This window comes from Dreissena polymorpha, chromosome 1 (genome assembly GCF_020536995.1).
Source record: "Dreissena polymorpha isolate Duluth1 chromosome 1, UMN_Dpol_1.0, whole genome shotgun sequence".
Taxonomy (NCBI): Eukaryota; Metazoa; Mollusca; class Bivalvia; order Myida; family Dreissenidae; genus Dreissena; species Dreissena polymorpha.
Genome location: NC_068355.1, coordinates 64,331,338 through 64,353,248, shown reverse-complemented (window position 1 = coordinate 64,353,248; position 21,911 = coordinate 64,331,338). Strand labels below are relative to the sequence as shown.

The 21,911-nt window shown below is 37.2% G+C and overlaps 2 protein-coding genes across 2 annotated transcripts; both read right to left on the bottom strand.

The window, feature by feature from the left end:
* Positions 1–2,164: 2,164 nt before the first annotated feature.
* LOC127832426 (uncharacterized) lies at positions 2,165–16,279 on the bottom strand. Its single transcript, XM_052357890.1, has 18 exons — positions 16,065–16,279; positions 15,460–15,487; positions 12,148–12,243; positions 11,857–11,906; positions 11,567–11,648; positions 10,718–10,835; positions 10,140–10,315; positions 9,389–9,604; positions 8,632–9,186; positions 8,420–8,515; positions 7,708–7,917; positions 7,238–7,411; positions 6,184–6,377; positions 5,439–5,607; positions 4,483–4,680; positions 4,084–4,221; positions 3,562–3,860; positions 2,165–2,627 (listed from the first exon to the last, which is right to left on the bottom strand). Exons 1-18 carry the CDS (start codon positions 16,113–16,115, stop codon positions 2,535–2,537), a joined length of 2,943 nt encoding a protein of 980 aa, XP_052213850.1. The 5' UTR covers positions 16,116–16,279; the 3' UTR covers positions 2,165–2,534.
* A 3,554-nt stretch (positions 16,280–19,833) lies between these two features.
* LOC127864462 (uncharacterized) lies at positions 19,834–21,663 on the bottom strand. The gene is made up of 2 exons (XM_052404086.1): positions 21,538–21,663; positions 19,834–21,163 (listed from the first exon to the last, which is right to left on the bottom strand). The coding sequence occupies exon 2, from the start codon at positions 21,131–21,133 to the stop codon at positions 19,964–19,966; it is 1,170 nt and encodes a 389-aa protein (XP_052260046.1). The 5' UTR covers positions 21,134–21,163; positions 21,538–21,663; the 3' UTR covers positions 19,834–19,963.
* Between the last annotated feature and the right edge of the window lie 248 nt (positions 21,664–21,911).

Sequence of the window (21,911 nt, the reverse complement as noted above, 5' to 3'; positions counted from 1 at the left end):
AATTACTTTCGTCGAACGATCCCCCTTTTCGCTTCACAGTCACACTGTATGTTTCATGCCTGCTTACAATTTTGCTTGTTTATTTAATCTCGAACTAAACGTTATTTATCATTTACAAAAGTGTTTAATTTGTATAAAATTATCTTGTGAAATTTCGTATTCTAAATAGTCTACATCGTATGTGTGTGATGAGGTTATAATGACTGCTTAAAGGGTCCATTTTGATTAACTGACTTACAAATCAAGTATTTATATTGTGCGTTTTTTTCGTATGTTTTACAATCAGAATTGTTCGCGTCGGGTTTATCACGTCTCGCTTAAATCGGTTTTGCTACAAGGTTTGCATTTGCCAAACCGCACATTTTTGCATAATAATAATACTAATAATTCATAAATGTTTTTGTTTAAATCCCCTCAATATGTATGATACGGGTATAGGTATGGGCATCCCGTGCTTACCTTTCCAAGTTTGTGTAAGTAGCATACTTTGACATCGTTAATAAAAAAGAAAGAACAATTTAATACAAGAAAATAATCCGATTCCATTGTTCTTTTTACTAATACGAAATAACACAGATATCCAGGATATAAATATGTGCAGAAAATTGTACTTTCAATAATAGCGTTTATGACTATTATCGACATTAAAATGGTCGGCAAAACGTGATTTTTAATATGATGAGAGTGTTGAATCTTGGAACAAATATTGTGTTGTATCTTTTTTTCAACGTATTTGACACAATTATATTAAGTAAGTGTTATACAAAAGTGAATATATATGCTAACGCAATTATACTGTAATTGGTATGCGTTTATTGCAGTTCATAAACATTATAAAAAGTTTGGCGTAGGAAACACTTTTATTTAACCGAAAATGTTGATTACTTCGCATGCATTGATGTAATAGTGTACTAACATTTATAATTCAACTATGAATATCTTTCTGGTGCTGGTATAGATGCAAAGGACTATTATGGGTACAGTGAGAATGATGGAACTAAATATTGACGCAATATAACGCAAAAGTGGTGCAATCTTTCGCAATATGGACGCTGGTACCGCAATAGTTATGCAATTTATTGCAATAGTGACAACATGGATCGTAACAATGAAGAAACGTATCGCAATATAATTAACGAAAATTATTTTCAGTTTTACCCAACATCTATACGAGCGTCTAATCCAGGTACCTCGTCAACACATGCCAGGACTGGTGCTGTGAATACTCCACTTCAATGATTTAAGGGGTCGTCCATTAGATTTTGGCATGTATTGAAGCTTGTCATTAATTGATTTATATTGATAAATTTAAACATTTGAACTAAAAATCTCCAGTAAAAAACACACACAAGAATACCATTTAAAAAAAGGAAAAAAGTAACCCTCAACAGGGCTCGAACCACTGATCCCTGGAGTCCTGGAGTAAAAAGTCTCCCACCTAGACCACTCGACCATACATGCAAATGCGAAGAGCGTATGTATTTTTTACCTATATGAGCAATCCTCGTAGTATCCCAAAATAAAACGACAACAACAAAACTTTCCAAATTATCTAATCGTTTCGCGTCGCACGACGCTTTAAAATTTTCAGGTTTTCAAATCATCAAAAGATGCATATAATAGATATTTAAGAGCATAGTAAATGGTCAGTATTACTATTACCTCAAAAATATAACTAAAACGAAAATTTGCGAATCTGAAACAACTTTTTTTAATTTTGTCAATTTACCAACACGTGAAATCTGTTGGACGGCCCCTTTAAGAATGTTATCTTGTTAACGTGATATTTCGTAAAACATTTGAACTATTCTTCTCGTCCAGATGTAAAATTTCAAACTTTGCTTTATTTAAAAAAAGGCAAAGTAAAACAATCTGGTTGACAATGTGATATTCATTTTAGAATAAAACGTTATACAAAATACATGTTGAAATAATTGTCTTTACGGGTCTGCATCCTTTTAGCTTGTCGTTCTATGTAAACACGAATCCTGTAACAATCAGTGTCCTACCCGGTATATAAGTGTAAGCCATATAAGGTACTCCTATACGCCTCGCGGAAGGTGGCGATGTGGGTGTATGCTTCCATATGTTTTGTGTGATGTGATGGCCACCTTGTTGCCCATAGAAACCAAGGTAATGGCCTTGTCGGTAGGCAAACACAATATCGTTTATACAAAACTTTATTGTATGTAAAGCGTAGTGTATTTTAAATTGATAGTTAGGTGTGCGATAAATATCTTTACGATTTATTATAATGATGATTCGATACACTATTAAGACAAACAAAAAATATATATAGTTTGAAATCATTGAGATTGTCCCCTTGTAGATAACAGTAACATGAGAAAGTTTCAATTACACAGACTGACGTCACCAGCCAATAACCCTGTCACTGAACAGAAAAACAAGACCATATCACATTGTGCTTACAGTTAGTGTTATGTTTCAGGACGGGCATCTTTTAATATTTTTTGCAGTCGTGTACACATTTATTTAATGTCTTGCATAGTTATAACGGTTGCATGTGAAACTTTCTACACTCCGTCACAATCGCCGCTTGCAACCATGACGTCATCAATAGCAACGCTTGATCCGATCTCGTTTCCAAGGAAGGCTTCAAAAATCACCTGCAATAAACATGATATTTAAAAAGTACGCGCTGTGTGTATTTTTTGTTAGAATTATACGATTGCATCATAAATAAATCATAACAAGTACGTAATTTCTAAAGCTAAGACATGTGTGACTCTACTAAAGAGGCATAATTGTTACGTATATATTCCACTAAAACCATTGTCAAAAATGTATATTCATTTATCACATGAAAATTATATGTTAATTCATGTGTTTACTAAAGATACGTTCAATTTATTTTAATTCAGCCTGAATCTTCTAATCTGAACGTCCGTCCGTTCGTAGCCTGTTCGTCCAACCGCTCGTCCAACAGTACGATATTTTCAAAATTGACACGTTTTGTATAACATTGAATGTTTGAACATTTTCAACACGCTCACATCGCCCGGCCTCATGTTGATTTTGACCTACTTAAAGACTAAAGACTATGACGTATTCTCATGCGATAACTAGTCGATACTGATAAGCCCTTCACCCGATTTGTTGGGTCATCTGTGTATATTGAATGCTGTATCGAATTGTTTATTGTTATTTTTTAAATATATGTATTTTTGTAAATAAACAGAAGCTTGTCAAATGGTGATTAATTATAACTAGCTCAACATGCATGCATAACATTAATAAAAGACGATACTTTCTAGATGCTCGATTAGCGAAATGTTTTTGAAGAAAAATACCAATATAAGGGTTATTGTCGTCCTTTATATGTAAGTTAGGACTGCACAGGATAATCTTGGAAGAAACATTACGCATATGAATTTAGTAATTCGTCAAAAGAAGAACAACTTTTTTGGCTCGTAGTCAACACCAATACTTACAATTCCATATAAGTTTTTCTTACTTTTCCACATTGTGAATTAAAAAAATTTCTTAAATTACAACGTGATATAAAATAAAAACATAAAAATGCATTGTAAATTATCGTACCTGAAAATCGTGATTTGCGTCAACAGAAAGGTGAGTCATCTTCCAGGCGTTTTCGTTGGTCCCTTTCACTGACGTCAGCAGAACCAACCCATTAACATCTGCGTGCTGTACGTCTAATTTCGAGAGCTCCGTAATTTGTCGTTGATAGACGTTAAATTCGATGAAGTCTCCGCCGTCGAGCTTGTAATCGAAAGTCAGGCAGTTTGTGGCGTTACCGTTACCGGCATAAACAGGTGACGTGATTCGACCGACGTCACCCGCAGCCTGTAGACGGGATGATTCGGCTTGCAGAAAATTACCTACATCAGAGTAGTACAAACGTATACGATTGGAATTTTATTATTGGGATGAACGTTGCCTTTAAGCATTACTATCATTATTGAAAATGAAAGTTACTTAAACAAGGAGACGTTTAAAGGATTACACAATCACTCCGGCGTCTTATCTGTCAACTTGGTTTACGGTTCTCAACTGCAAACTTTTAACAACGATGGTTCAAGGTGGAATATCCGGTATGCGTACCTTTGTGGTCGTACGGAGAGGTGACGTTGCCGGTGAAGAGAGGTCGTTTGACTTTCCAGTCAAGGTTATTGTCCTTTTCGTTCTGGAAACCGCATAATGAGTCTTCAAACATGCATGCCGTGCCAATCAACGCGCTGCCTGTCGTAAACAATGCGATATCTTAACAAAGCACGGTGGAATAAATGCACAAGATTACGTTTGTGTGGAGACAATAACTTGATATTATGTTCAATGTTCGCAAATAAGTAAAGTATCTTAACAAATTAGTAATATTACATTTGGCTCTGAGATACGCATGAACAATATCAAAAACTCTATAATATATACCACCCTCTCACACATGTTTAATAAAATATAATTTTACATAAATACATGCCAATTGAGATCGTACAGACTTACTGCGTTTCATACGGTTTACGCAGATGGGGAAGGCGTTGTCCCAAAGCGCGAATCCCGGCTGGTCGACGCACAGGATAGGCGAATGCCCCACGAGCCAATACCCCGGCTCACAATTGTACCACACGCGGTCGCCCACCATGTTGCCCTCCATGGTAACCGTCACGTGGGCGGCAGGCGGAGGCCTCGTGCAAGATTTTCCTGTTACAGACGTTGCAGATATTTTGAGTACTGCAGACAAATAGCGTTCACATTAACCGTGGCACACAACAGTTAAACCCGATAATTGGTGTAAATTATGGTAACTGTATGCAATCTTTCTATAAAAAAATATGATGTGTTTTTTTAAATGAGAAAGTTAACATTCTTATGTTATATGAGCATATATTTTGTTTACTGTTGCAATCAATATTTCAAACATTTTTTCATTTGTTAATTACTCTTCAAACTATGAAACTAGTTATGTAAGTTTACAGACTATCTCAAGACAAATAGACGTAACAAATAAATTTAGCACTGAACGCTGCGTTCTGCCTCATTCACTATATGCGAAATAAATCGTTGTTTAAACCATTTTTAAAACTTCTCAATCAACAATTCAAAAATGAAGTCCTTACCAGAGAAAAGTTGTTTAGCAACAACGTTTTTGTCAGATACCCTTATTTTATTCATTTTCATTATCCACCTGGAGCTATAAAAAGCTTTTGGCGTAAAACTGTGTGGCTTAGAGTTTGTTAAACACTCAGGTTGATTTATTTGTGTTAAAAATAATTCCTATGCATTATAACTCTCAATCAGTGTTACACAATGAAAAATCAAAATACATTTCTAAATTTACATTTTATTATTTGCATAATCCACCTAGTAAAATATTATATTTATACTTTTCAAGATTCGAACAACATCTTGCATTAAATTAGTACTAATAACACATGTACGTAAATATAAAACGTACTTACGTGACCGACTATTGATGTTGTAAAAGACAGTGAAGCCACCGGCGGTTTTTGTCTCGTCGGAGACGAACTTCATGTACACGCGGTTACCGGAAGACTCAAACGTGCCGGGAGACTGGTTTCCGCATAATGACGTCACCAGAGGCGACAGCGTGTCGTGGCCGTCAAATAGCTGAAACATGGGATCCGTTGTATGTGTTAAGAAATGTTGATCAAGAAACCTTTATATTTCAGTAAAGAATGATGTTGTCATTGAACAAGGTGGGCGATTTTTTGCGTGAGTTTGCTACCCTCTTATTGGTTGGTAGATGAGCTTTACGGAAATGAATATACGCATAGTCAATGAACAGTGAACGACGTTTTTTGTGCGAGGAGAAATACACGACATATTGAATTGAAAAAAAGGCTGGTGGCGCTGGAGAAGCGAAACAACATCTGTTTGCCCTTCGAAAGTAGACGCCTTGTTTTATTTGGATATGATATAGATAATGATCCTCTCTTTTCGATTAAGGGTCAGCTGCGGTGATTTATGAGACTCCCAAACTAATAAACATGTTAACCTCAATTTGTAATTCTATATTCGCACATTTGATAATTTTCGATTTAAATCAGTGCTTGGTTGGCAACCGTCCATATCATAATACGCCTCATTAACGGCACCTTCCTTCAACCCAAAGCTCCTTCGGACAAGCACAACACAAGACCATGGAGACTTTGCGAAGGAAAACGTAACCTTGAGCTCACTTACCATGAGAGCGTCATATAGGCACCCCTTGCTGTACTCGATATCGACGCTGAAGAAGAACAGTGAGATTGAGGCCTGTGGGTCGCCGGTAGCAACCTCGTACTCGCACTCCATGAAGTTCCGGTAGTCCTTAATCCAGATGATGCCGCTTGAGCCCGGTCCGCCCGCATGGAACCTGGAACCGCAGCTGATGGGCGCTAAGTGAAAATATTTGAAATTTATGACGGGGGATTATTTATTTTCGTTGTGATAATAGCATCGTGTTCTGTGCAAATCTACCGTGTGTATTGTTCTTCTATGCACAGGCACTCGGCATTAGCTACTACCCCTCCCCCCTCCCCAAGCTGCTACCCCCCTCCTAAACTCTCAAAAGTGTCCATAAGTAATATTTAAAAAAAAGCATGACAAAAAAGTTCGTCGATTTTTTCTTTTACTTATAAAGTTATATATATAACTAAAAAAAGATTTTTTTCGACGAACGTTTTTTGTCTTGTTATTTTTTCATTACTAATGGACAATTTTGAGAGTTTGGGAGGGGGGGGGGGTAGCAGCTGAGGGAGGGGGGAGGGTAGTAGCTAATGCCGAGTGCCTGTGCTATTATGTTGGTAATGTGAATGTGTTGTGAGTCATTTTCATTTGGATATAACAATACGTATCGGGCAAAAATGAGCAACGTGCTTTGTCATATCTGCTAGAAAGGTATAATTATCTGTGCACTATTCTCGTGTGCATAATTTAATGTATTGCTAAGTCGTATGAATCCCCGGGAAATATTTCATAATGTCTGCAAATGCAGCATATTCGGTTTGACGACTTTTTTACGTAATGAAATTTCACACAATTTAAATTAAACAATTATATTAACTATTCCGTTCTTCGGTCGTGTCATATCGAACAATTTATATTTCAAGTATGCACTTAAATGTAAACACACATTTTAGGGACTGCTTTTCATAAAAAAAAATACCAAAATATTAATGAGCTTAATGTACTTATCAGTTCAGAATCTTATATTTTACACTAAACACCTCATTTAGCTTAGCAATCGGTCTCTTACTTATACACGTGCCCAGATTGCACACAACGACGTCCTGGTTGCTGCCCTCACACGGGGCCCCTTTGCCGACAGGGGCGGGGTTGTTACAACGGCGGTAGCGGTACTGGCGGCCCATACCACAGGAGCGGGTACACCTGCCCCAGTCGGACCATAGGGACCAGCCGCCGTTAATGTCTGCAAACATGAAAGTTATATTAACGTTTAAATTTGAAGCGATAGTTTTAAGTGATGTTGGAAATAACCATGAACATCGCACATATGCACTTTTGAATGATTCACAACATCATTTTCAACACGTATATTGCTAAATACCTATGTTCTAATAGCTAGCAGCAATCGCTGGAAACATTTTCACTGGAGTTAGTTTAGCTATGACTAACTGGCATAGTTTGGAAAATCAAAAGTACGGTAACGATAGTAATGCTGATATGTCTTCAAAAACGATGCGAGAAAATGTATGGTGTTCCTACCAGTCTCAAATGTGTACACACTGACGGACCCCGGACCGCCGGTGCCGCTATAGTCACACCGGCTGGAGACCCCCAGCAGCCCGGGCAGCCCGTGCATCGCTCCGGGGATGTATGGTCCGCTAAGACACATGCCGCCGTCATAAACACCGAACACCCGATACCTTTGGACTGCTGCATACTCGCTGCATTTCCGGACAGCCTCCAGGCGAGCTGATATTTGACAATTATTAAATTGATAATGTCATGCGGTACTTCGACACACGGTTTGATAAAAAATCAATGAACACGTGTACATGTAAATAAACTATTATCAACTAGCACTTAAATCGTTTAAAATACAATTTATTTACATCCATTATATATCAGATTAAAATTAGTAACATATGTGAAAACGAACTGACAAAGAACGAATGAAATACACGCATGTAATTTTTAAATTCGACGCTTTGACTTACTAAGGATCGTTTGCGATTTGAGCCCAATCTACGTATGTGATGGTAAGAGCCCAAAAGGTTTAACTTTAAATTACATCACACTTCTTATAGTTTCATGGGGTTTCAGTTTGAAAAAAACAGCAGACATATTTAAAGTTTTAAATACATTTGTACATTTTTTTGTAATCGCCGATTTTGCAGCCTAAGATTCGTTAACATTTTGAGTACAACGTTGTTCTATAAAGGTCCATGAGGATTAAAATAAAAGTATCACGTACGTTTGTACGGATCCATGAGATCCGGTGACCGGCCCTCAACAGACAGCTGGGTAATGTTGCCAGCGCTGATGATATAGCAACCAATGTGCTCAGACGCTGTGGAAAACAAAACACCTTTACAACACGCAAACTATACAATGCCAACAATTAAAAATTTAGGTACAAACATCGGATGATAATCATATGTTCAATTATTCCGTTCGTCTACTTACGCTGACATGGACTGGGACATTCAACAACTTGTGTGTTCTCTCCGGGGCAGAACGACGCATCATAGTTCAAACAGACCCTGTACCGCGAACGCTTGCATTTCAGATCACACAGCGACCACTGTGACCAGTGCGTCCATCCCAACTGGTAGACCGGTGCAGGCGGGTCTGTTTGTAGCACTGGTTGGTTTGTTTGTTGAACAGGTGGGTTGGTATGTTGAACAGATGTGTTTGTGTGCTGTACATATGGATTTGTTTGTTGAAAAGTCGTTTGCGTGTTGTGTGTGGTAGTGATAACTGGTTTTTGAGTGACACGTGTTGCAGGAGGATGTGTAATTAGTGGGTTTGTCGCAGGTGGGTTTGTTGCAGGTGGGTATGTTGCAGGTGGGTTTGTCGCAGGTGGGTTTGTTGCAGGTGGGTTTGTTGCAGATGGGTTTGTCGCATGTGGGTTTGTCGCAGGTGGGTTTGTCGCAGGTGGGTTTGTAGCAGGTGGGTTTGTCGCAGGTGGATTGGTTGCCGTTGGTTGTGTAAGAGGTGGATTGGTTAGCGCAGAAACGTCTAAAATAAATGTGTGTATAATTTATTCGAACAATTAAAAGTTCCAAGCTCTTCAGCTGTATGGTTCTTAAAACTGGAATAGATATACAAGTACAAGGCTTGATAAAGTGTGGAAGTCCTTGAACCTTTACAGTTTGTATAGACATGCATAATATGTATTTGGCTTTACATCAGACATCTTACGAATAGTAATAAGCCTTACCACATCCATACAACTTCCTGATGCGCAGTGCGTCTGTGTCGCTGAGTCCATCCCGCTGCCCGATGTCTGCCGACGGCGGGTGCGTCGGCATGACGGTTGGGTTTCCGTTTTTGCTGAACGAATACTTGGAGTAGTGCATCACGCTGTCGTAGTCGTAACTAACCCCCAGGGTGTCCGCCTGGGACGTCGTCAGTTTCTCGAAGTTATACTCCTTGCCTGCACAGAAGTTTTAACATCAATATCTTGTCATATAAAATACTAGTATTATGTCTCCGTTTATTTTCGTTTTATCTATAGGCTAAGTTTTCGAAGTGCATCGTGGAATTGTCTCTTACATCATTTTATTTGAAATTCATTATACTCTGTTATTAACAGTATGGTATCTTGCAAGATATTCCTCTAACATGTTCCCTTTCGAGTTTATGTCCGGTATAAACGTTGAAAACAAATGTTCTCTGTAAAACACAGACAGATAAAACATCAAACTCATTATGCACCACATTTTTTCCGTTTGGAATTATTATTTCGTATTAATTCTGCATGAACAAAACTAACTTATTACACATGTTTTATACTATGCATCACAATTTAAACGCAGGCGGGATTATTAAATTACATGAACCATAACAACCCCGCACATATATTTGACTGTTCCGAGAATAGCTCGTTGCCGCTAGGGAAATATCAATAAGCAATTTGAAACCATTACAGCAAATCGTATTAATGACTAATGCACATCGCAACAAGATACCGTCTTCTACGTTGCTGAGAATCACGTGCACCCAATTGTCGCGGTCAGGGCGGCTCTGCTCGTGCCAGAACCCGAGCGCGTGCATCATCTCGTGCACCGCGGTGCCCTTCTTGAGGCAGTATCCTGTCAGAGAGATCTCCTGCTCTCCGCCTATGCGGCCGATACTCGAGTAACACCTGGCAATATGTGTAATCAGGATATATTTACAAATTCGGAAAACATAGTTAATCTTAATCGCACAATTAAAGCTGAACACATTGTTATTCCAATCTTTGTTTCATTCAGATATTTAAGTAACATAAACTCTATACACATCACTAAATCAAACATAAAACACACACATACCTAAACTGAATAAAACACAAACTTAACCTTAGCATAGTCATTGCAACCATTTTGGTGGTTAAACCTGTTTTATTGAGTTCAAACCTCGTCCTTTGACTATTGCTATTCAGCGTAACATTCACACATGGCAAGGCACTGCGTGTCTGCCTGCATGAACAAAATGACAATCAAATCTGAAGCCTGCGTTTGTATTTACAACCAATGCCATATTAATCTGTTCACGAAACCCATACCCGCTGATCTGTTTGAAGTGCACAAAGTCCTTTTCCGCATTCCTGGGCACCCAACGGATGCATGTCTTCTGGTGGTACTCGTCCATGGCCGCCTGTAGCTCCTTCCGGGAGGCGGAATCTGCAGCGGTACAAGATACCAGAGACCGTGCCTTGTTGTTTGTGTCAATCTACATCGCTAATGAGACCGTGCCTTGTTGTTTGTGTCAATCTACATCGCTAATGAGACCGTGCCTTGTTGTTTGTGTCAATCTGCATCGCTAATGAGACCGTGCCTTGTTGTTTGTGTCAATCTACATCGCTAATGAGACCGTGTCCTGTTGTTTGTGTCAATCTACATCGCTTATGAGACCGTGCCTTGTTGTTTGTGTCAATCTACATCGCTAATGAGACCGTGCCTTGTTGTTTGTGTCAATCTACATCGCTAATGAGACCATGCCTTGTTTTTTGTGTCAATCAACATCGCATTAAAGGCTGTGCCTCTCGTGAATTAAACTGGACTCAGACCACCAAATTAGCATAATAGTATGCTTATATCGGACGACGGCTGGGGAGACAACTCTTGCACTTTCTTGCTTAGCATTTCTTTATCAGATACGTATATGCTTACATACACAAACGTTGTGGTGTTTGCGTATGAATAGTACAAAAGAAAAAGTAAAATGACTAATGATAGAAGAATATTCATTAGCAAAACATCGTACATGTATTTGGATGCTTGAGACAACTGCATGTACTAGATTTAGGCGATGGTTATTCCATTTTTCTTTTACCTAATACATATAATTGAATAAGATCAACGGATGCAATGCAGTTACAAACCACGAGTATTTCTAGCCTACCACAACCTACCGAACACCGTGTCGATGACATACGGGACAACCCTCGTATTCCACAGCTGATCGTGATTAGTGATGGCGTTGCGGGTCTGGTGCTGCAACCAAAGTGAAATATAAACTTGAGATTTGATTACAATTACATCGGATTCACATCAGCGAAAATCTTAAAACCTTAATGGTGTATAAATTGTGCAACAACCGAGGTATTTTAATTCAATTATTTATTAAACTGAATTTAAAGCAGATTTTAAAAGTATCATTTGTTTGTAAGACGTATCCATGGGTTACGCCAATCGTACTAACTCTTGGGTTATGCCCCTTGATGTCTCCCTCAAATAGGTTGAGCCCAGCTCCTGACCAAAGAAAAAAAAACACACAAAAAAGTCGCATCTTTTTCAAAGTCGCGATAATCGGTATATAATTACAACGACTGGCTGAACGAAATACGTTTATTAACATAACATGATTATTCGTAAACACAAATAGTTTCTTTGTTTATATTTTTTCTAGAAATAATTGTGGAAAGAAGTAGGAGTTAAACATTTTAACATTTCAACTCAGCCCAAAACGTGTATAAATAATGATAGAATGTACCTTTGTTCACTCTGAAAATGTAGTCGAATACTGACGCGTCAGCGAGCGAGTCCAGCCACTGTGTTATGGACTGGAGTTTGTCTTGCAAATAATCCACTGAAATACAAGTGTACCAATTTTGCATTTGCTGACAATATCATATATGATTCAAAAAGAATTCCAGCTTAACATATATACGGTTTGTTGTAAACACAACTCAAGCTTATAAAATAGTATGCTTAGTGAGTAATTAAAGAAATACTTAGAAGCATCACGATCTCCATGTATGTTACTTTTCCACGACGTTATGTAGGAACCGGTTGATGAAACCATCATTTTCTGTTAATGTTGTAATCATATGTCAATGTGGGTCAGATCATGGTGCTGATGCTATATGCTAAGATAAAGTGTATTTCTTAGTATTTACTATTTATGTCGTGGTAATTACAATAATAATTATAAAAGCTATTAATCAAGAAGTGAGGTCCATGTTTAATGCACACCGCAAAACGTTCATGGAAACACTGCGCATGAACTATGCGCTCTTCAACACGCGTCCCTAAAACACGGTATAGCGTATACATTTGAACAGCGATATTGGAAAACCGGGCTTAATACATGTGCGTTGAGAAACGCCCAATATCAACCTGTGCGGTCCTCACAAATGTAATCAGGGACAACACTTTACGCCTAAACTGGATTTTCGATCAGAAGATTATTCTTTTAAACGAAACATTCCATAAACGCTTAAAGTGACTGTACGGACAAATGCAAATATGGGACGAAACTTCACCCACATTAATAACGCCCTGTTTTCCTATAGCGTGACTCATTTGTTTAAAAAAAACATTTCAAAATTTGAGGTATCGTGGAACCCTATAATAAAACCAAATGATCTTCCTGTGTAAATAGACACGAAAGTGTGCACAAGTACACTTTTCATTTGACGCTGAATGCGGCCGTGGTATAACATGCAACAAATTAATGTGTTGAAATTTGAATAAAATGACAAAGTCTTGGGTTCGAACCAGTTCCTAGTACAAAGCCTAAAACCTTGGCATAGATCTAGTGTTGATCTATAGTTCGAAACAGACGAATACGAAATCAAAGGACGCTCTTATCGGCATTCCAGATGGTTGCTATTCAAACGAACTTTCCACGCCAGTCGTAAATCGATGGTCATTCAGCTTATCGTTAAAACAAGTATTCGTGGTATTTGAAATGAATAGAGGCGTTTTATCAGGCGAAATAACACACTGACCACGAACTTTTGAATTGCACTTAATACCTTTAACCATGAAGGCGAATCAGTACCAGTAGAGCACAGTTTAAATCAACATACATTCAAAAACACTAAGATAGAGCACATAACTTCTATGAACAATAAAGAAATGCTTTTACTACATCGATATTGAATACTATTACCATTTTTGCCTATTGGTATTGTTCATTGATAGACGAGTAACAGGTTCAGACCAGTATATGGTAACGAGGCGTTACAGACGGTTTAACCCATTTATGCCTAGTGGACTCTCCCATCCTAAATTGGATCAATTTATTTCCAAAATTAGTGATGTCTAGTATACATGTACTTATTTCTATATTAAGAATATTTCTTCCATGCGGCGTCTCATCTGGGTCTACGCTGTTTGCCAAGGCCTTTTTGTCTGGACGCTAGGCATAAATGGGTTAAGTAAATCTCTAATAATTTACAAGTAAATCTATTGCAAAAGTTATAATACACACAAAACGCGTCGTGCAAAAATACACAACATATCCGCAGTTTGGCTCCAGACATGCCTCTGCATCCATACACACTGATAAGGAGACATAATGATAACTAAAGAGACCACGAAACTTTGCGTGAATTTATTGCAGAAAGGGTTGATGCTGATCATCTTGCAAAACTATTCAATAATACCCATTTTCTCATAAAGAACAAGTCGCTTCTCGTAAATAACAAGTTTCTCTCACATATGAAAACCAATTCAGAACAACAATGCATATTTGGCGAAATATAGAAAGTTATATGTTTTTTCGGGACTACAGGTCGAGTTTCCGGAAACTTTTGCTTCATTCGATCGAAACAATTTTAACACTTTGCAGTTATAGAAATATTTAAAGATCCTTATACATCCTTTATTAAAGCGGACTGCAATTTGTATATTGTAAAAATGTTACCGAGAAAACGTTTGGCCTACATTCTCATTTATTTTTTTTGCAATGGTTGTTTTCAAAACAAACTATTTTTTGGCAGTACCTTCACATGGCATATTATTTTATAAGTTTACAATGTTTCCTATTTACTACGAATAGCTGAGGGAGAAGTTAACATATATATGTTAAAAGTCACCTATAAGTTTGGTCTATGTTGAAAATGCGTTCAAATATGACCTCAAATTATCTTCATGTGTTTATCAAGGTTTTTGGATCAACTTCAAATATAGAATAATTGCTTAGTATACTGTGAATCTATTTTCCCGTGACCATATCGTATGTTCTTTTCAAGTTATTTTTTAACCAACGGATGCACATAGTAAGGGTTTGAAAAAAAACTAATGTCATATATGTAAACTTAATTTTCATGGTAATTGACAGAAAGACAATTTAGAACTGATAGCCCAGTGCGTAAACCATTTGTAGTATCATATTACCAGAATATTTAGAGTTATAATAGTATTTGTTTAAATTTAAGAAACAGTGACATGACCGTTTGCCTCTTATGCAAAACCATTTTTCTTGTACCAGTAGAACCATTTTTATACAATTGTCACTGAAGCGCTTATTCACGATCGCAATAGTAAATGTTACAGACATACATGAGCATATTAGTCGCGTTCTGAGAAAACTGGGCTAAATGCATGTGCGTACAGTGTCGTCCCAGATTATGCTGTGCAGTCCGCACAGGCTTATCAGGGACGACACTTTCCGCCTAAACTGGATTTTTGCTAAGAAGATACTTCATTTAAACGAAACATGTCATATAAGCGGAAAGTGTCGTCCCTGATTAGCCTGTGCGGACTGCACAGGCTAATCTGGGACGACACTTTACACACATGCATTATGCCCAGTTTTCTCAGAACGCGACACATATAACTGACCTACAGTCCATTTAGAAAAAAAATAAGTTTCAGTTTATGATCAAGTGTTTTGAGTCCTGTCCTTAGAAAGATTTCTCAGGATGGTGTATTAACGTTCATGTTATACCCAATTTATTTAAGTTTAATGATGTTATGTACTCATCCATTTCATGATAATTTTTTACAAACAATTCCTGATTGATAATTTAAATACGATTATTTGTATGAAGGCTGTCGTCGATCAAGTACGTACATGGCGCTGTATTTGCCGTCGGAAACAGCTGAAAATGAAACAGGAAATTGTTGCAACACTTTACAGCAAATAATCTTTGAAAAGATTTCATAACACAAATAGCTTTTAAATTACAGTGTAAACATAGATTTACACTGCCTATAAATGCATATAAAAATAGATCTACGTGTACATTTTATGCAGGTATAGGTCTTTATTGTTAACACCGTTTTATGTGTTATATGGTAAACATGAATTTACTAAACATATATTTATTAACCGTTCATGTATTCGGAAAATCTATCAGATAAATTAACTTAATTAGCGATTTACTTAGGCATTTATAAGTATAATACTTATAAATTGAATTGCAAATGCAATTGGTTTATACAATATCCATTCTGGCTTAAATGGAAATGCTTAAATATTTTAAATAATTGTAATGTCGATTGAAGAATGATAAAACCATAGACAAACATAGCAATAGCAAATTATAACCTCAGACTCGCATTGAATGATGCAATATTGTATATAAATATTCGAGGGGACGTTTGGGGATTATTTTTCCACTAAAAGAACAAAATATTAACATATCCGAGGTTCTTGATTTTACAAGAAAGGCTTACCTGTGATATTGTAAACATACATAGTACTAAATAAACTGTATTCCCAGTCATGTTTGTATAAAACGGTTCAAAATTTAAAAGGCTCGTATGTCAGTTTCACGTCCATTTATACCCTGGCGTCTTTCCGCATTCCTTTGCGAATTACGAAAATGGATACGTCATTGAACAAGATTGTGACTGAATACAATCGCCCATGCTTCATTCACAAACACACCTTTCACATCTTATGTTTGTATCCGTAGACCGAACCCACAATCCTAACTGACGTATTTACAAACATCCAGTCGTGATATAAATAGCGAAATTATCTTAAATAAACAGTTTTCACTTCTAATTGTCAATTAACTCTAATACCCTAGTCATTCAGTAACAAACCTTAAGATAAGTGTGTGTTCAGTCAAGACATGCTTGTTGTAGTGGTCCACATTCTTGATAGGCAAAGACACCGTAGTGGCACCAACCGGCGAATAGAGCGGCGGCAACGATATTGTTGCTTTTAATAAATAAAAAAATGACAATACTTAGCTAAAATAACGAATTGAAGTTTATTTTTACTTAATGGCCCAATTCCACTACGAAAACAATCTTACGATTCGCTACGAATTATCACATTTATTGATTCGGGAAGACTCGTGACGGTCTACGATTCATTTACGACACTGGTACGATTGAGTTACGACGAATCGTGGGGTTCGGTTGAAGTCTGCAAATAGGGTCGCGACTTCACTGCGATGTGTAAGAATCTACTGCGACTGTACTACGAACAATGCAGATCGGTAACGACTAAGCAAGGACCTCACCAAACGCACCCATGAATTCGGCGCCAATATCTATTGATATTAATCATTCTTTACAATGTGACCTACATTCTTCTGTGTACATGTACACGTGTAAGAAGGCCCCCGTTACTTCATTGGTGCCAAATCAAAAATGAAAGTTTGACGAAGAACAGGTCTCTGAATCTGCAACATCGAGTTCCACATATTGATCTTCAAAATCCATAGGAGGCGGAGTTTCTCATTTCGGAGGACTTGTTGTGCTTTCTTTCTTTTCTTGTCATTTTTGATTATAAACAAATTACCTGTTTTTTACACAAAGCCATAACAACTGAATGACTGAAAAAAACGAGAAGATCTGTTTATATACCACACCCATTCTCCGAAAATCGTAACTGTTTCGTAACTTAATCGCGAGAATCTTAGCGGGCTCGCAACTCACTCGGGGTGAACTCGTGAGAGTCTTTATAAAGTCGTAGCTGATTCGTAGACAGATCACGTGATCACCGATTTCCCGATTGAGTAACGAATTACCTACGATTCCATCACGACGCCCAAGAACGCACTACGACGCTGTTACTAGTCAACTGCGATTAAATTCAGTTTTGGAGGTCCTGGCAAAATTTTTAACACATTTAAAATCTAGCCACGATTTTTCGGGAGCTCAAGAGTTGCAGGAATCACTTACGACCGGCCCATGACTAGCTTCGAATGAGTTAGGACCTTCGCCGATTGAGCTACGCCTGTCCCCGACCTACAAATATTGGAAATCGTGACAAATCGTGGGGAATCGGGTCGTAATGGAATACCTCCCTTAACTCGCAAACTCTAATTTAAATAATAAAAATCGAAACATTGCTGGGCGGTTGGGAGAAATATAGTGTTTAAATGAAATTTTATATAATTTCACGAATGTGTTGACAATATGCGTGTTTTTTTCTGATCGAGCAGCACCATGCAACATCTGTTTAGCCTTTGTGTAAATGCGTTTCTGGTCTGTAAAACAATGCTACATTACCAGGCACATGAATAAATTATATAAAGCAACTTTATTAATAATACTTAAGAACCTAATTCTAAATTTAGCCTCACATTAGTATTTTATTGTGACTAAATATTTAAAATACATTAATTTGAACGGGCTTCTTTTAAGTTATACTTACATTTATTATCTATATATACCGGAATTTTTCATTAGAGTGTTTACCTGATTCAATGATGTGACATGTTCATGTAGTTAAATAAGGAAGTTTCTTTTGCCGAATTTTACTAAGCTTGAAAACTAACAAGGGCGTTGACATGAAACATATTTTCCTTGTTATGTTCCTTAATATCAAACACAAATGCAATAGCGCGTTTAACTCATGTGTATCAACACAATTAATATGTTCACATTTCAGATTAAAATTTCTACAAGAAACTTTAAATGCAGTCAAATGTGTAATATATAGTAATTAAAACATATATAAAGCAAAACATTGTACATAAGTTTTTTATTATGTTTGTATAAAGTTTAAGACTTGCTTATACACCTGTAGTAAAGCTAAAAACATATTCTGCGTTACTATGCTCAGTGCTGCGTATGCAATTTTCTTTTATAATACAGAGATAATTTTATAAGTTCTTCCTATACGCTAGGAAAATAATTGAAAACATATTTTTCTTCTCTGATTGCATAACACTATTGTGTTAATTTCATTTTGCATATGTATTTGTTTAAAGTCTTGAAATAAACAGCGTTGGGTACTTATTTTCATATAACTCTGGAAGGATGTGTGTATTTTATTATGACATAATATATGCATTCCTTAGCACTGAGTTGTTCATTATTCGTCAAGTTCCACAACTTATCCAGTATAGATTAAATACTAAAACAATAAAACACGGCTGTTGGTGCCCTGTGCCAACATAATGGAAACTTCGCAACCAATAAACTTAAATGCTCCGAAAGGTCATTCTATCGTGTAAATCGTGGGTTGATCACATTGGTAAGGATTTATTTCAAACGTTTCCGAATTTAAGTGTCGTGTAAAATAAATTAAGAGTTATTGGAGGACACACATGGAAGTGCATATCGTCGTTATTTTATTGTAAACATATCTAGATTTATAAATTTGTAATGAATGTAAGCGCGTTTTTTTACTAAACTTGGTTTTAATAAATTGTGTTGAATTTCAAATAGTGTAACCATTAAATTCTACAGTACAATGTCAGCTTCAATCAATAGTTCAATTAATCTATTTGTTTGCTATGTTTAATTATCAATAGTTGTATACTTTCATTTGTGGCTTAATTGTATTTATCACCGTTGTCTAAGGCTGAATGTAGATGACATTTGTTCAGTTCAAGCCGCGCGATCCGACTCCTTTAAGATATAAAAAAAATCGGCGTATGAGCAGATATGATCATAGCCGCCTGCCAGATACGAAGAACTGCCCGTATGTGATGCCAATGTGTTACTATTTATAGTAACAATGTATGGGTACGTCACAACCAACAAGCCGGAAATATAGTCCGACAAGAAAACACGAGTCATTAAAAGTTAGCAACTGGAATATAACATTTTTATTTTCGATTATACATAGAATTAACCTCTCTTAACAATCACAAACAGCAATTCTACAGTTAAGTATCATTCGGATGTCATAGTTACAAAGAATGCAAAAATGACGAAAAGTAACGTGCGCACAAATAAAAATCATTTAATGAATGTCAGTTTTCAAAAAATGTTCATTTATTGGCATAAATTTCTGAGTTAGAATTTTTCTAATTAGAAAGTCCATCCCTAAGTTTTGCATGACTTATTGATGGCATTTTTTTCATTTTCTTTGGCAGGTGACGGTGCAATCAAAATAAAACATTTTCTTTAACCCAATTATGCCTAGCGTCTAGAGAAAAGGCCTTGGCAAACAGCGCAGACCCAGATGAGACGCCGCATGATGCGGCGTCTCATCTGGGTCTGCGCTGTTTGCTTAAAGGAATTTCTACAAGAAATATTCAAAATTATATAGAAATAAATATACTAGACATCCCTAATTTTGGAAATAAATTGATCCAATTTAGAAGGATGGGAGAGTCCACTAGGCATAAATGTGTTAAACGATCTAACTAGCCATTTTAAGGCTACGTACACAACTTCGCATAATCCAGATCAAAGAGATCTTCTGTAAACAATTCTTCAAAGCGTTTCAGTGTCGACTCGTGTAAATGCTCGATTTTGTGAAGGTGATTAAGTTTCACCAAAGTCAACTTGTTCAACTTAGCATCAGGCTTCTCAACTTTGACCTTTTTAAAGGCCTCTCTTAAATGTCTAAACGATCTCGACTTGTTCTCTAATTCTTCGCCGGAAGAGCTTCCGGCTTGAGAGCAGGAGGAAGCGAGGCTGGAGACGGAGCCCCGGCGGGACATTGGGTTACAATTGGTCGAGCTCCGAGCACGCACCTTACTGGCCGATTGCGACGGGCGATATGAGCTTTTGTTCAGAATCGGCTGTTTGTAAATATTTGCCTGCGTAGCACTCTTTGGTCGAAGAGGAATAACCGAGCTTTTCTGAATAGTTGAAGGTGTCCGGCTTTTCTTGATTGATGAAATGTCGGGAGGAATGTACGCGGTGTGGACGCCAGTTTGCTCCGATTGCTGTCGCATATTATTTGCAATGTTGATGGGGTTTTCAGCGTCTGCAATAAATGTGGCATAGGACAACCTTCTTTGTAGTCTGCTGGATATATCGGAACGCTTCCAAACAGTCGACCAGTTTATACAGTTTTGACCGGCCAGTGCTTCTAGTTTCTCTTCAAAGACTTCATTTAGATTAAAAGTAACTTGCTGTTCCAATTTCTCGTCTTCATTTGCTTCTTTATTTTCACCTATGTCCTCTGAAAATGAAAACGTAACGGCAGCTGCGGATTTGCGGCGATACAAATGACGGGGAACTAACTCCGAAACAGTTCCTATGTCCGTATCTTGACTGGTACTCTGTAATCTCCCTTTAGCGGAACTAGCGCGTCGCAGCTGCTGATATTTTTCTTCATTAAAATCACGCGTCTTAGAGTCCAGCTCACTTTTAAACTTTGACATGACTTTCTTTTCATACGCATACCGGTCGAGAAAGAGTCGCCGGTGCCTCTCTAAGTTCTCTACCTGGAGATCCCCTCGCCTCTCCTCTATGGCGTTCGCGGCTCGCACTGTGTTGCTGTACTCCTTTTTGATCCTCTGACCCCCGAGTGTGTTGTTCAGTAGGGACCTCTGGCGAGAACGCCGTTCGTAGTCAAGGCGACGAACTAACTCACCCATGTTTCTTCTGATAACTAGAATCACACAGTACTGAAAAAAGATAATCATTTGTATACTGTCTGCGTGTTCGTGCATTAGTAATAAAAATATGAATAGTAAGACAAAAATAGTATAACGATGTTATCATATAGTAAATTAACTAATAGACTTATGCGCGTTTACATGTTTTAAATTGTAAAAGTGAATGCTTGTGAAAAACTGCCTGTTTCATATAATGGTATTTCAGTAAAATATGTATGTATTTTATAACACTATATACGTAAGGTTTAAGCAACCATGTGGTCCCTTTAAGTCAGTTTTATGCAACATTTAATTTGCACTAGGTAAATTGTACAAAACTCGTTATGCTTTTTACTTAGGCTGATTTAAGAGAAATAAAACCCGTATGCCAATTAAATTATTACCTTGAAATGTCCTTGATGAACACATTATCAAACCTTATTTCCATATAAATAATTATTTACATTAAGAAATAATCACTTAATTTTTGTGAGAGTTTAAATGTTAGTGTGACCCTTGGTGAATGTATTTAACAACTATAACCATTAAGACAACGGAACCACTGTTCCATGGAAGCGGCTATCGCTATTATCGGATAAAGTCGACATAAACGAGACACGAGTGAACAATGTGTAACAAAAAAAATGAGTGTTTGCGTCATGGAACGTAACCTTGTGCAAAACTGCTAGTCTTCAAGCGACATGATATCCCTACGTTTGTATTTCAGAAAAGTCACACGTTGCACGAAAATTATGATGAGTTCTGCTGATGCATATTT

What these genes read in the sequence shown, in the direction of transcription:
- LOC127864462 (XM_052404086.1), bottom strand. Translation starts at nt 21,133, where the DNA reads ATGGGTGAGTTAGTTCGTCGCCTTGACTACGAACGGCGTTCTCGCCAG.
- LOC127832426 (XM_052357890.1), bottom strand. Translation starts at nt 16,115, where the DNA reads ATGACTGGGAATACAGTTTATTTAGTACTATGTATGTTTACAATATCA. An exon ending in TGTCATCGACACGGTGTTCG is followed by an intron (nt 10,836 to 11,566) that starts GTAGGTTGTGGT and finishes GTACCGCTGCAG; the next exon opens with ATTCCGCCTCCCGGAAGGAG. An exon ending in TCTCAGCAACGTAGAAGACG is followed by an intron (nt 9,605 to 10,139) that starts GTATCTTGTTGC and finishes ACTTCTGTGCAG; the next exon opens with GCAAGGAGTATAACTTCGAG.